The 14,846-nt window shown below is 42.1% G+C and overlaps 1 protein-coding gene across 1 annotated transcript; it reads right to left on the reverse strand.

Moving 5' to 3' along the window:
* Positions 1-3,890: 3,890 nt before the first annotated feature.
* Positions 3,891-14,828, reverse strand: Nras (NRAS proto-oncogene, GTPase). The gene is made up of 7 exons (XM_075981769.1): positions 14,718-14,828; positions 14,121-14,248; positions 12,758-12,936; positions 9,241-9,400; positions 8,000-8,123; positions 7,468-7,509; positions 3,891-7,392 (listed from the first exon to the last, which is right to left on the reverse strand). The coding sequence occupies exons 2-5, from the start codon at positions 14,229-14,231 to the stop codon at positions 8,004-8,006; spliced, it is 570 nt and encodes a 189-aa protein (XP_075837884.1). The 5' UTR covers positions 14,232-14,248; positions 14,718-14,828; the 3' UTR covers positions 3,891-7,392; positions 7,468-7,509; positions 8,000-8,003.
* Between the last annotated feature and the right edge of the window lie 18 nt (positions 14,829-14,846).

Here is a 14,846-nt window from a genome sequence, read left to right on the forward strand (position 1 = left end):
CGTCATTGTCAGATCCCCTGGAAGTGGAGTTACAGGAGGGGGTGCTGGGAATCAAACCTGGGTCCTCCGCAAAGCAACAAGTGCTCTCAACTACTGAGCTGTCTTTGTTGTTATTACTCTGTCTGGCCTGGAACTTGGTCTGTAAACCAGGTTGGCTTCAAACTCACAGATCTGCCTTCCATGCTTGGCTTAAAAGACAACGACGACAAAACAGCTGGGCAATGGTGGTGGTGCACGCCTTTGATCCCAGCCCTTGTCTCCCAAATGCTGAGATTAAAGAGTCACAGATTTCTAATGTAGCTGGATACGTGCAATGACACACCTTGTAAATCCCATCACTTGGTAGGATTGGGAGTTATTTGGCTACATATACCAACCTCTGGGTTACATGGTTTTTATTTTTTTGAGACAGGGTTTCTCTGTGTAACAGCACTGGATGTCCTAGAACCCACTTTGTAGACCAGGGTGGCTTCGAATTCACAGAGATTCACCTGCCTCTGCCTCCCAAGTGCTGGGATTAAAGGCATGCACCACCACTGCTCAGTTTATTTTTATTTTTTAAAGACTGAGTCTCACTCTGTATCAGCTTAGATATTTTTCTTTTTTACACAAAAGGATCCAAAGGCGTATTCCAGGAATCTGCTTTTTTGAGACAGGATCTCACTATGCAGCCCAGGCTGGCGTCAAACTCAGCCCTCAGTCTCTCAAGTGCTAGGATTAGGTGTGATGACCATGTCTAATTTTAACATTAAACTATAGCCAAAATGTAGGAAAACTCCGTGATCTCTGTAAGGGATTGACTGAAGTACAGTATACTATAAAACAAATACCAGGAGCCATTAAAGCACTGGTGTGGATGACTATGTATTAACATGGAAAATAGTCAAGGCATTTTATTAGGGAAAATCATAACAAAGATGTATATGTAGTATAAGATCTGTCAATTGTAGGGAAATTTCCCAGAACGTCTTAGTAAAAGGACGCCTTTGTCTGCTCATCCCTCGGCTCTAATTAACCTGCTTTTCTGAAGTGTGTAAAGAAGGTAAAGTAGTCTTCATTTCCTTCTGTCTCTAACTAGTTTCTAGAATAACTATTATTTTCTGCTTTTTGAGGTGCCGCTGACAAGATGGTTTGGTGAGTAAAGACACTTATGGCAAGCCCCACACATCTATAAACATGTCTACACACACTACAGCCCAAACACATAGAAACACATCTGCACACACTACAGACACAGAAAATGTTGATGTGAAATACCCCAGTTATATCATGGACTACAGATTGTTTAGAACATCATATTGAAGTCCAAATAATAAAATCACATTTTTTTCTTCCCTTTTCTGTATTTTTCCCTACCCCTTTTATCTCCTCAAACTTTGGATCCTCCTGCTTCTCCTCTGACGTGCTGGGATTACAGGTGCTTGCCACCACATCCCACACAAACGGATGGCCCAGCTGTTAGCTGCCAACACTGGCTCCGACACGGTAGCAGCAGCCTCCTGTGACATGTCTCTGACCCTCACACACAGTCACACGCCCTCCCACAAGCACATACAACAAAATACCGTACTGTTCAACAGTCTTTCATTTAGAGGCGCTTGTTTGTGAGGTGAGGCTCTGGAAGCAGATGACACTCTGCAGGTATGAACATACGGTTTGGGAGTCTGAGAAGTTCATGATCAGACAGTTTGGTAAGGGCCTTTTGCTGCATTGTAACATCGCAGGATTGCATGAGAAAGAGGCCAAACTGGTGGGGCTACCTTACTTTCTAACAACCTGTTCTGTCAGTAGCAGGCCCAATTTCTCAACACCCCACTCACACCCTTGAGAAGGGCATTAATTGCTGCTGGAGGTGGTGCCCTCTAACCCAGTTAGCTCCTATTAGGTTTTACCTCTTAAGAGAGTCCACCATCCCAATACCAGTTACCTTGGGAACTAAGCCTTGGGGCTATAAACCATACCACTTTCCAGGCCCCACGGTAGTGTCCAATGTCTGGTCTGAGCCATTCATCACTGGGGGACTAAAGCGTGTGCCGTGAAGAGCAGCCGTTCCAAAGAGGAAAACAATGGCAGTGATGGTAGAGTGCATTTGGGGCATCGTGGACAGTTCCCAGTATCCTCAGGAAACTCAGAGGAGGCTGGGGGTACTAACTACATGAAGACAGGGGCTCCAACCAGAGGCTAAGGAAGTAGTTTACAAATTACAATGAAGAAACTTGTTTTGGGTCTCTGTTCCCAGTGGACTATGGGGGCCCTCCTGCCCCGTCCAGAGCAGCGCAGAGCCTAGGCATAAGACAGGCGACGACAGAAAGCTGCAGCACGCTCTCCTGAAACGGGAACACGTGGTTAGGACTCTGCCTGTGCTTCCCAGCTGATTTTACGCATACCAAACTGTTTAAAATAATGTGTAAGGCTTTTCTTTCAGACTTAACTACCATACATAATCCGCACGACTCAAGGGCCTACAGAAAATGCTAATACCAATTTTGTCACATCCACAGCAACCGTTCTGGAAGAATGCTTTTCCTAGACTGGGCAAGACCTCAGGCTCCTATCTTTAAAAGCTGACAGCTGCTAGCTTCCAAGCACATCTGCCCCCGTCAGGCATAGCTGTCTCTATCTTTAGAACCGTTGAGAACACTTTCACCCACAAAGGTTCCTACACAGCCGTGGCAGCTGAACTTAGCCTTGCTAAGCAAAGACTAGATTCTGCCATTCGGGTTAAGAAGTAACCAGTTCCCATTACCAAATGGGTTAAAATGATGATGAGGTATGAAGTAATCTGTGTGACGTAAGTCTCCAAGTGAGAACCATCAGTACTGTAGGTCCGCTCACTGACCCAGCCATTTCAGCTCCTTTTGACACTGAAAAGCACACTTGCTATATCTACTTTGGTACATTCTTAATTTTGGTTTTTCATTTAGTAAGGTGAAGGACCATGTGTTATTGCTTGGTTATTTTAAAAGCATTACAAAGCCTTCTTAGGCAGTCTTGCAAAAATGGTCACACAGGGCCTCTTTTCATGTATTTATGGGTATCAAGTAACTCACGCAGCTACGCTGGCCTTTTGATGACCTTGAGTACTACCGGTTATGAGGTGAAACCCACACGACAGAGCTGCAGAGCTGAATCTTAGCTTCCTTAGGTGGGCCTTCACTGTCAGTCCAAAACATCCTTACCCTGGGTGGTCCTACTCAGCCGTATTTTGTCACTTAAACTTTTCTCCTCTTGCCTTTACCGCCCCAGTGCTAGGATTATTAATGTGTGCCCCCTTATTCATGAATGAGAGTATGACAAATAGTTTTGAATAATCCCCCCAGGCAAAGCAAACCTTGACTTATATATAACCAAATATATGGTTGTATATGTGGTCTACAACCCAAGTCTCCCCACGGATGCATACAATTGCAGGGAACAACACCTAAACTTTCACCTGTGTGCACACTGTTTCTTCCTGGACAGATATACATAAGCACGTTTAGTTTGTAGAGTGGACACATTAAGAACCTGCCAGCTCACACAATAAACTAGTAATGTGTTGCTACACTGCTCTCACGTTGAACCTTTAGATAAACTGTGTGACTGATCCATACAATGAGACAAGGGACCCCAGAACAGGTACTGAACAGTGTGGCTGTATGGTGTGAAAGGAAGACTCATGTCTAGCAGGGTAGAGCAGGACCCTGTCAAACTTCATCATGCTACTTTAACACAATGGGGCCCTGGAGTAACAAAACCACAGAAAGAGAAGTCTCAGTGAAGAACCGAGGAGATCACTTACTGTATTGAGATCAAATGAGCTTGAGTCTCCCCAACACTGTTCAAATGGCAAATGAATATCTTAAATTAAAATACATTTTCTATATATATTAAGGACCCTTTGAGGAAAATACAGGTAAGCAAAGAACTTCCAGTTTTTTATTTTTTTTAAATTATTTAACAAGGAAAACAGTCAATCAAGATTTTAAAAATTAGAATGGATTAATTTACAATATAACAGTCAACTTAAAAGTATCAGCCCCTTCACTTAGGCCATGGGGCCAACAGTTCTCATTGGAACAGCAGGTGTGCACAGTTGATGTTCTGACCTTTATTTGACAGCACAGAAATACAAAAGTCATACAACTTCCACCACCCCCCTTCTCTCCAGAGTTCAAATACTTGCTTAGAGCAGTACTTAGACTTTTAAAACCCAGTTGTATTTTTAAAAATATCTACAACTAATCTCATGAGAACACTCTTAAAACAATTCTTATAAAAAAAAAAACCCACCTTAAAATAAATTTGTGGCACATCAGACAGCTTAAAGAAATAGCAAAAATAAAAACTGTTTAAGAATTATCATCTCTCTCTCTCTCTTTTTTATTTCAGAAACCACCCAGGCAAATGTTTTCCATGGTTAGCTCTGCCTCTCATGCCCAGCGGAGACGGGGTCTGGGGAGGAATGCACATCTCCAGTCCTTGGCGGAGCTGCCAGCTGAGGTTTATCACTCAACGCAAAGGAAGACAAGACTAAGCTCACACACATTCTAAAATGGGGAAAACAGACATTTCTCTTTATAAAGTTTGCGTCTATCTTCATATTCAAGTCATGAAAAAGTTCACAGCAGTTAAAAGGCTGATTCTACAGGTGGCTGGCTAAATAAAACCAACCCACGACCACTCCATACACAGCACTCTTACGGGAAGACCAATAAACACAGTACTGCGTTACCAACTCACATACTTTCCATGCTGGAGCAGAGCGCATCTAACAGGTTTACAAGATTGGGTATCAGAGCTCTGCGAACACTTCATTTTCATACTCTCCAATGTGTGAACAAAGCTTAAAATAACTAACTGCCTTAAAGGAATACGTTCATCTGTGACAGCTGGCCAGGCACTTAAATTCAGGGAGGGGCTTTACAGTTGAGGTACACCGGAACTATCTTTAGAAATCACACATTCTAAATCCACTTTTTGATACCACACCAACTCAACTTACTTAGCTTTTAAGTTTGTCATTGTTGTGCCAAAATTCATACCCCGTGGAACATAAGCTACCAAGAGCATCTGAAGCCTTAATTGGCTCCATTTGTATACTTCTGTGCTCAGGACATACTGGAGACCAACTATAGACATATACATATGAGGGATATGGTCAAAAGAAGCAAAGAGGAGTAACTTTCTCCCTAACCGGACACCTAAGTTTAACAGACTTTTGGATACACATCACCAGTCACGCAGACACATTAAAACAAAACACGCCGAGGTGATGGGCTCAGCAGCTGAGGGAGGACGACTGAGCAATGCTCTTAAAGGCAGCGTTTAGGAGCACAAACCCCATGTGAATGGTCTCAGCATTAGCACTGAGGAGCACAGGGTATGTTTCTTGTTCCAAGGTGATGGGGAATTTGCTTAACAATGAAAATTCATATTAGAAAGTAAAGGATCAGGAAGATGTGGTGAAACATGCCTGTAATCACAGCACTTGGAAAGCTGAGCAAAGAGGACTGCTGTGAGTTTGAGGCCAGCCAGAACTACACAGCAAGGTCCTGTCACAAACAAAAGAGCCCCAAGGTTCTCAGTAGGTTTTAAGGTATTACAAGAACAGAAAAGAAAATGGCCATTTTGGAATTAACTTCATTTTTTTTTTCAATCAAGATATCTTTTACTTTTCATTAGAATAACTGGGCTGAGTTTTAAGTATTACCATGAAAAACAAAACTCACCGATGAATTACCAGGGCATGACCTGCAAATGGGAATACCCAGCCCCTGTACACCAACCACTTATTTTACATTCTTTTCTCAAACAGCAAAGGGTATCTCTTGATTTGAATGAACGCATCAGCTTTTGTTATTTGGCAAACTAACTTATCGACATGTTTTAAATAAATACTTTTAAAAAGCTATATAAAGAACAGTTATATGACAGCAGAGAGGGATGGAGGTATGAACTCTGGCTTTAGTTTCCATGTGGCTAGAAATAAGGATCTGAAAATGTAAAGACTTGTAAGCTTACTCCACTGCACACTGAGTATTTCCAGTCCTTGTACAGGACCACACTTTTATCCTTGTAGCGCTAACAGCAGGCATCAGGCAAAATCTATAAGCAGAAGTAACGGGCAGGGAGCAAATAGAGATGAATTTTTTTCTCTGTGATGCTAACTGGCTTGTTCAAGTTTTGAAACCATGACCCTGGTCCATTAGCACCATGATTTATTCAACTGAAAGAATTATTCAAGATCCTGTGGGATGCTTGAACTGCTATAGGATGAGGGAAGGGGGATAGTGAGAAGGGGACTAAGGGCAGCTCTATCTAACTATCTATCTATATATGCCAAGAAGAAATGATGCAGCAAAGATACAATCTGTCTGCTAATAAACTATATTTGAGGTGGGAAGAATCACTGATCATTGCTATAAAGTAATAACACACCAGTTTTTATAGTATTTGACTAACTACAGATGGAGAGTTTCCTGGTATGACCCAAATTTGGTTATAATGGAAGTTCATTGAATGCTAGGATATCAGTAAACAAGAAAAAATTACAAATATTTATAAGTAAAATTCTACCAAAAAATATTAGATAAAAATTAAGTGAAATTATTCATAATTGTTTCAGTATCATCTTTCTCTTGGGAGAATCCCAAACAGGGAAACTATCTTTATGGACACAGACATGGCATCTGCCATCAGGTGGACACACCTTTCCCTCAACGGTAGATGGCTCAGTCACTTTCCTATACAATGGTTCTTGAAATATTCATTCCACTTACAAACGGCAAAGGAAGCCTACAGACCACTTTTAGGAAAAGGCACTTTGTTGTGAAGGTTGGGTTCAATTTCATGCAGCTGAGAAGACGAGGATGGACTCATCAGTATACACGTTTGCATTTAGGAACTCAGAGCAGATGCCAGATTTTAGAATATAGCTGATCACAGTACAAACCCAATCAGCAACATTAGTTATATTCACGGGGAAACAGTAATTTATGACATTTCCCCCACAAACTAACATGGCCAAGTTCAACAGTTAGGGGAAAAGGAAAAAAAAAATCACCAGCAGTTGCTACCATAGAGCTTAAGAAAGTTGTCAACAGAACTGCATATCTATAGTTTAGTTCTCTTTGTCGAGGTGTAAATTGCTTTTCAGAGGACAAACCCGGTTGGCAGAGGGGTGTGTGTTTCTAAGGAGGAAAAAGCCAGGTCAGAACACTACGGGGAGTAACGGGTACATTTCTCTGGTTGGACAGCCGAGTGAGGAGGTAGTTACTCTGAGGAGGTCTCAGGTTAGATGGCTGTGCTCATCTACTGAGTCAGGGGAGCAGAAGCAGAGCTTCGATGAGATGCAGAGAGCAGAAGAAACACGTCTCCTCCAGGGATGTCAGAACCAGGGCATCAGTGCAGCTGAAAAAGATGGGATGTATGAGAAACAAGGGCAAGAAACTAAATGTGAACCAAAGTATTTTAAACTTGTCTTACCTTGAACGTGGCTCTTTTCTGATGTCAGAAATTTCAAAGGGTCTAGAAAAGAACACAGTGACATTTATTTTCTATATTGTGAATCTTCAAATTCTATTCCACAAACATGGTATATACAGGTCTCAAATTCCTAATAATATAAATAGGAAACTGTCTGTAGAATAAATGTTGAAAGAATAAATCAGACCCTAGAACTCTTTGAAAGGGAAATTATTTTTTAAATATTCGTGTGTGTGTGTGGGTGTGTGATGTATGTTGGTGCCTGTAGAGGCCAGAGAAAGGGAACTGGATTCCAGAGTCACAGGAGGCTGTGGGCTACCTTACATAGATGCTGGGAAAGGAACTGGGGCCTCTGGAAAAGCAGTAAGTATTCCTAGCCACTGAACCATGTCTCCAGTTCCCAGGAAAGTTATTTTCTAGCTACAAATACATGGAAATTCTCACTTAATTTGCCAAAGACAGTGGTGCTCACACTGTTTGGAAGAGTCTACTGTTAAATAGGAGGAGTTGTGAGGAGAGAACATAAACTCACCGTACTACATTACCACACAGGGCAACCCCATACAACCTTGAGTGCCATCATCATTGCTATTGAGCTTTTTCATTCGGTACTGGCGTATCTCCCTTACTAGTGTGTAAAAGGCATCTTCTACACCCTATTGAAAGAAAAAAAAGAAAAGAAAAGAAAAAAGAAAACAAAGAAAAAACTGCCACGGTCCAAACGGTAAGCTCTCACACTTCTTTGTGTGGATTCAAATACTAAATCAATAGTCGATAAATTAGGGTGACTTGGTGTCACCTGAATAGGAATGGCCCCCATAGACTCATGTGTTTGAATGCTTGGCCCACAGGGAGTGGCACTATTAGGAGATGTGGCCTTGTTGGAGTAGCTGTAGCCTTGGAGGAATTGTGTCACTGTGGAGGTGGACTCTGAGATCTTACATGCACACAGTCTCCTTCTGCTGCCTGCAGATCCTTCTCTAGGAACCTGCCTGGTCTCTATGTCCTGCCACGATAATGGATTGAATTTCTGAACTATAAATCAGTCCCAATATTAAATGCTGTCCTTTCTATGGGCTGCTGTGTCACGGTGTCTCTTTACAGTAACAGAAACCCTAAGTCAGACAACTAGAAAGATGACACTTAAGTCCAGCATTCCTAGGGGATCACACTGATAGGCTGATAAAAAAATGGCAAGTTTGCAAAGCAAACAAACAATACAAAGATGGTCCAGCAAAGTGAAAAGGGCAATGCAGGGGCACAGAATAGACTATAATTACCAAACATGAGGATTCCCTTCAGTAAGGTTCACCCTCAATAGTGGGGAATGCTGATAGAAAATGCTTAAAAGTGCCGGGCGGTGGTGGTGCACGCCTTTAATCCCAGCACTCGGGAGGCAGAGGCAGGCGATCTCTGTGAGTTCGAGACCAGCCTGGTCTACAAGAGCTAGTTCCAGGACAGGCTCCAAAGCCACAGAGAAACCCTGTCTCGAAAAACCCAAAAAAAAAAAAAATGCTTAAAAGTATGTTTAATTGAAGTTCTTCACTAGAAAGAGTTGAGCCTGTTAACACAGAATAAAAATGCTACAGAATAGAGTTAATGGACAAGGGGGTGACAGATGGACACAGAAAATTAACAAAAACCCAAAACCAATCAAGCAAAACCCATCAGAAAACCCTTAGAAAGAACATGGACTATATACCTCTACCACACTTGACCAACCAAACCTCTCTGCTTAAACAAGCACTCATACAGCTCAAATCTCTAGCATACCTGTCGGGTCTTGGCTGAGGTTTCAATGAATGGAATCCCATAGCTCTTGGCCAGCTCATGGGCTTGCTTTGTGTCAACTGTCCTTGTTGGCAAGTCACACTTGTTCCCTACCAGCACCATAGGCACATCATCAGAGTCTTTCACTCGCTTAATCTGCTCCCTACAACAGAGAAGACAGTAGTAGATCATTAAAAAAAAAAAGGTGGCAAGTCCTTTTAGCTTTTATTACTCAGCTTACAAATTCTGAACACTTATGATACAGCTATAGACCTATAAGCTAAGAATGTCAGTTTAGATTTGGTGTAGAATCTGTAACGAGACTGTGTCTACCAATTCACTTCCTAGAAATGGCTGGCTCTTGTATCCCGACACATGTCCTGAATAGACTCCTAGATCTTCCAAAAAGCTTGGCTCTGGATCGCATTGGAAACCACAAACAATCTAAGTTTAGAAGTATAAAAAGTAGAGTTTATAGATTCTAAATGACTCAAAAAATTTTTAACTTATACCTTAATTCATGTGTGTGTGTGTGTCATGGCATGCGCGGGGAGGTCAGGACAACCCTGGGAAGTTGGTTTTCTCCTCTTACCATATGGGTCCTGGGGAATCAAACTCAGGTTGTCAGGCTTGGCAGCAGGTACCTCTGCCCACTGAGCCATCTTGCTGGCCCCTAAATAACTTTTGAAGCTCCCTTTACACTATTTAACGGAAGATAACAGAGTCATTCTTTAAGACGGCTGGTGCCCTAATTACTTTCCTCAAACAAAATTACAGCTGGAAGCCCAAGATATGTAACACCAAGAAATCCAGATTTGCTCTTAACAAATGTATTGCATGCAGGCATGTGCACAGAGCCGGAACTATCAAAGATAGCTCCCCCTCTCAAGATAGGGTTTTTCCGTGTGGACCAGGTTGGCCTTGAACTCAGGGGTCCACCTAGCTCTGCCTCCTGAGCGCTGGATTAAAGTTGTGTGCTACCACACCTGGCAAAGACAGCCTTCTTTTCGGTGTCACATACAACATAGCACCTGGTACATTCTAGAAGTTATTGTTTGAGATTCTCTTGACAAAGAACTTTTTGTGGTAACAGGAACTGGTACCCAACATGACAGCCACTACTCAGTTGCTTCTGTGGCCAAGAAGTAATTCTCCAGTTTTGTGTGAATGTTAAATAACTATAGCTGGTCATGGCTATTACACTGCACAGCACTACTCTAGACTCTATCCTTGGATTTCAGTCGTATACCCCAACTTCAGCCTACTGGTGATCTACAGAACTGATTTGGTGTAATGTCAGAATCCTTTGCCACCCCACAGCCCCAATCCCCAAACTAAACAGAAACTAAGATGGGCACTGGAAGTGCAGGCCTTTAATCCCAGCTTGCCGGCAAGAAGGTGCAGAGGCAGAAGAGGCAGATCTCTGAGTTCAAGGCCAACCTGAACAACAAGCCAAGTTCCTTCCAGCTAGGGTTGTTAGAGAAACCTTATCTTAAAACAACAAACAAACAAAAACCCAAAACAAAACAAAAGAAACAAACCTTTAAACAAAGACCACCCCCTCCCCCCAAGAAAAAAAACAACAAACCAGGACCTTAACTTTGTAGCTCAGGTTGGCAGTAAACTTACCACCTAGAACAGGGTAGCCTTCAACTCTCAATCCGCTTGCCTTGACTTCCCAAGTACCACCAGTGCCCAGTGTTAGCTGGCTAGGTTAAGGATATTGCAAACCAGCTTAAACACTTGGAGCATGTCCCTATTGGTCACTGCTGTCCCTAAAATATTCAACCTTCTATGAGGATCAGACACAATTTTTTCTCAATGTCAGTGTACGAATTCTAAGCAAGTGACTTATTTTCAGTATACACAAACTGACTAGACAGCTATCATGTCTGCAGTGTCTGATGAACATCACTGGAGTATCATGCTATTACAGAATAAGCTCGCTGAATTTCCTCTTCATTTATTTTTAAGCCTATCTCTAAAATAACATTATTTTGCTATACTACACACATGCCACAGTGCAAATGTGGAGGTCAGAGGATGGGTCTTTCCTTTGAGCATGTGGGTCCTGGGACTGAACTCAGTCATCAGGCTTGGTGGCAAGTTCCCTTATCAACTGGGCTATCTACCTGACCCCAAATAAGTGCTCAGTCAGCAATAAAGTCATCCCTCAGGAACCAAAGATAATTAGTTTCAAGATTTTGTTACCTCCACGAAGAACATCAAACACTGAGGAAACAAGGAAATAAGTCTGGATTTAAGAGCGTAGGCAGGCTTACAAAGTGGGTACTATGGGCCAAGCACTCTTCTGAGTGTTGTTTATTCTTGGCAACTTTCTATAGGAGGTATTATTTTTTCAGGTTTAGTTTGTTTTGTGTGTGTTTCTGCAGCATGTATGTCAATGCACCATATGTGTGCCTAGTGCTCAGACAGACCAGGCCAGGACACCAGATGCCCTGTAACTAGAGTAACAGATGCTTTTGGGCGTCCCATGTGGGTGCAGGTAACTGAACCTGGGTTCTCTTGAGCTATTTCTCTAACCCCGAAAGAAGTATTCTTATCTCATAATAAATTTACAAACTGAGAAACATAGATTTAGTGTTTCATCCTAAAGTTAAATCTTTATTTTAAAGACTTTAAAATAAAGTTTAAATAAGATATTTGTTCTAAAGTTAGATCTTTATTTGAATCTTTATATAAAACTTATCTAATTAATAACAGAATCAAGTTTCAACCTTGTTAAGGCCTGAAGATAGAATACTGCTCTAAGAGAGGCCTGCTGTTTTTTTGGGGGTATAGATCTGCTAAAGAAAAAGAAAACCAAAAAAAAAAAAAAAAAAAAAAAGAAAGAAAGAAAAAGAAAACCACAATTCCAAAAATCCAACAAAGTGCTTCTGAACTCTGACTCTGTAAAGTAAGAATCTTGGCTAAGCATGATGGCATATCTATTACCTGGAATGCTAGCACTCGAGAGGCTGAGGCAGGATTGTAAATTCAAGGCAAGCTTGGGATACATAGTAACATCCTGTCTCAAAAATATAAAATGAATAAATAAAGATGTCTCTCTCCTCTGCTCCTCAGGAGCATGCTTCTCTTACATATGACTAGTATACTAACAGTATAACTTTTACTGTCGGTGATAACCAGATTCTTTCTTTCCTTTTAATACTGGGGATTGAAACTGGGGTCCCACACATGCAAGGCAAATACTTTACCACTGAGCTCTAGCTCCATTCCTTAGCCCCAAATCCTCACTATCACACAAGCCAACAGTAATTTTCCCTGTAAGAAAAAGGTATGTATGGACGTGTCAGTGAACTAGCTCAGTCGGTGGGCAAAGGTGCCTACTGCTAAGCCAAAATCCCAGGACCTGAGGAGAGAACTTTTCATTAGCTGTTCTCTGACCCCCATGGCACAATGTCCCCACATCCATAAATATCCACACATTTTAAAAGTCGTGTTCCCTCATTCAGAACACATGTAAAATTTTACTTTTAGAAAGTAATATTCCCAGTACCTGTAAAGGTTAATATCTGCAAATGACTTGCTATTGTTGATGGCAAAAACGCAGAGGAATCCTTCACCTGTCCTCATGTATTGGTCTCTCATGGCACTGTACTCCTCTTGTCCAGCTGTGTCCAGTATGTCCAACAGACAAGTCTCACCATCAATTACCACTTGTTTCCGGTAAGAATCCTGGGAATGTGAAAGGGTGTGGAGGTGGGGCATGGAGAAGCTCAATCTTTATTTAAAACTAGAGGATAACAAGCCTGACTATGTGACTTACCATCAAAGTGCTAACAGGTAGCAACCCCCCCCCCCCCACACACACACAGTGTGTGCACCGGGGAGACAGAGGCAGGTGAATGAGTATCAGTAAGCTCAGGCCAGCCAGGGTAGCACAGTGAGACCTGTCTCAAAAACAAAACAAAACCTAAAGCCAGCCTGGCTAGCCTATGAGGTTAAGAACAAAAAGAAACAAACCATTAATAAAAAACAACTAGCTCCAGAAACTTCTGATATGGTTTTATGGTAATAATCTTACTTTTATTGTATAATATTCCCACTATTTTAAAGGCCTTATCTGTGGTGCTGGAAGTGTGCTTATATATTGTTCCATGCTTATATATGGTCTCATAAATATATTAAAATGTAGCCTCTGTAGATACCCCCCTGTATGGTAGAATTTACACATGAAAAAATTCTTTGGTATTTTGTACACAGGGTTTCAACTGCAGTTCAGGCAAGTCTTGAACTTGGAACCTCCTCCCTCAATCTCTTGAATGCTAAGCTTTGCAGACATATACACCAGAGCCCAGTAGAGTTATGGAAATTTAACATCATGAAGAAAAATGAGACTCATGGAGATTTAGGTGATTTTTCTCAATATTCCATAACTAAACTGCAGAGATATAATTCCTAGGCACAATGACTCAAAATCTCAACTTTTTACCCCAACTCAGTTTGGACTAGCTCAAGAATGAAAACTGGACTCTCCAGAACTCTGAGCTCTCTATTTCTGCTGTATGATCTCCTACATCTTTTCCCTTGTGACCTATTTAACAGTTGCAAATACATGAAGAAATGGGATGAACTCCATACGGTATTTTTCCAACAGTTTACAAACTGCTAAAAACTGTATACCTTAAAAAAGGTATAAAAAATGCTTTAGTAAGCATTAACTTGTTTCTACAAACTCTTTAATATTTATTTTTAGAATACAGTATCTCAAACACCTTCTTGCTTTCTCTCCACTTTACTTTCAAAGAATTAGAGAGGATGTGTGTGTGTGTGTGTGTGTGTGTGTGTGTGTGTGTGTGTGTGTGTGTGTGTAAGAGAAAGCCAAAAGTGGGATCCAGGGCCAGTGGATTGGGCCTCACCTCTATGGTGGGATCATATTCATCCACAAAATGGTTCTGGATTAACTGGATTGTCAAAGCACTTTTCCCAACACCACCTGCTCCAACCACCACCAGTTTGTACTCAGTCATTTCACACCAGCAAGAACCTGTAGGAAAGCAGTAATTACGATTAAACTAGCAAGCCAAACCTACAGACTTTAAGGGTTTCTATGAGTTACTAAAGTCAGTTTCAAAGGCATCCGTTCAATACACATGGCCTTCCACTTAAGTTCTCAAAGTGATCCAAGCACAAAAACACTTGCAGGTGAGTGCCGCCAGTTTCTTGGATTTTAAGACCCGCGTCTACTTTTCAATCGTACTCGGCCCCGCCCTCAACCTACCGGAAAGGAAACCCCCTTCCTATTCTCTTGCAAATCTAAGCTCTGGGGTCTGCCTGGCACAACCACTTCCCGAAACTCCCCTTTCCGGCTTCGAAGATCACCCCACGGACAGCACCAGCCTGCCAGGGTCCCCCACCCAGGCCTTTGTCTCCAGCTCGCCGAGTCTCCGCTCTTCCTGCACACGCCAGCCAACTGCACGCTGCGGAGCCCGATGCTACTCAGACCAGAGCCTTACCTCAAGCTCCGCTGACCCCGCTACAGGAGGTTCTCGGACCTCAACCTGCAAAACTGTTGGAGACCCCGAAACCGCCATGAACAGCCCCCACCCGGGAGCGGCACTTCCGGCCCCACCCGCTACGTAATC

The sequence above is a fragment of the Microtus pennsylvanicus genome, chromosome 7 (genome assembly GCF_037038515.1).
Source record: "Microtus pennsylvanicus isolate mMicPen1 chromosome 7, mMicPen1.hap1, whole genome shotgun sequence".
Classification (NCBI taxonomy): Eukaryota; Metazoa; Chordata; class Mammalia; order Rodentia; family Cricetidae; genus Microtus; species Microtus pennsylvanicus.

Excerpts from the sequence above, each read along its gene's own strand:
- Nras (XM_075981769.1), bottom strand. The coding sequence starts at position 14,231 with ATGACTGAGTACAAACTGGTGGTGGTTGGAGCAGGTGGTGTTGGGAAA. Across the intron at positions 12,937-14,120 it reads AATATGATCCCACCATAGAG|GATTCTTACCGGAAACAAGT; the intron begins GTGAGGCCCAAT and ends TCACATTCCCAG. Across the intron at positions 8,124-9,240 it reads CCTCAGCCAAGACCCGACAG|GGTGTAGAAGATGCCTTTTA; the intron begins GTATGCTAGAGA and ends TTCTTTCAATAG.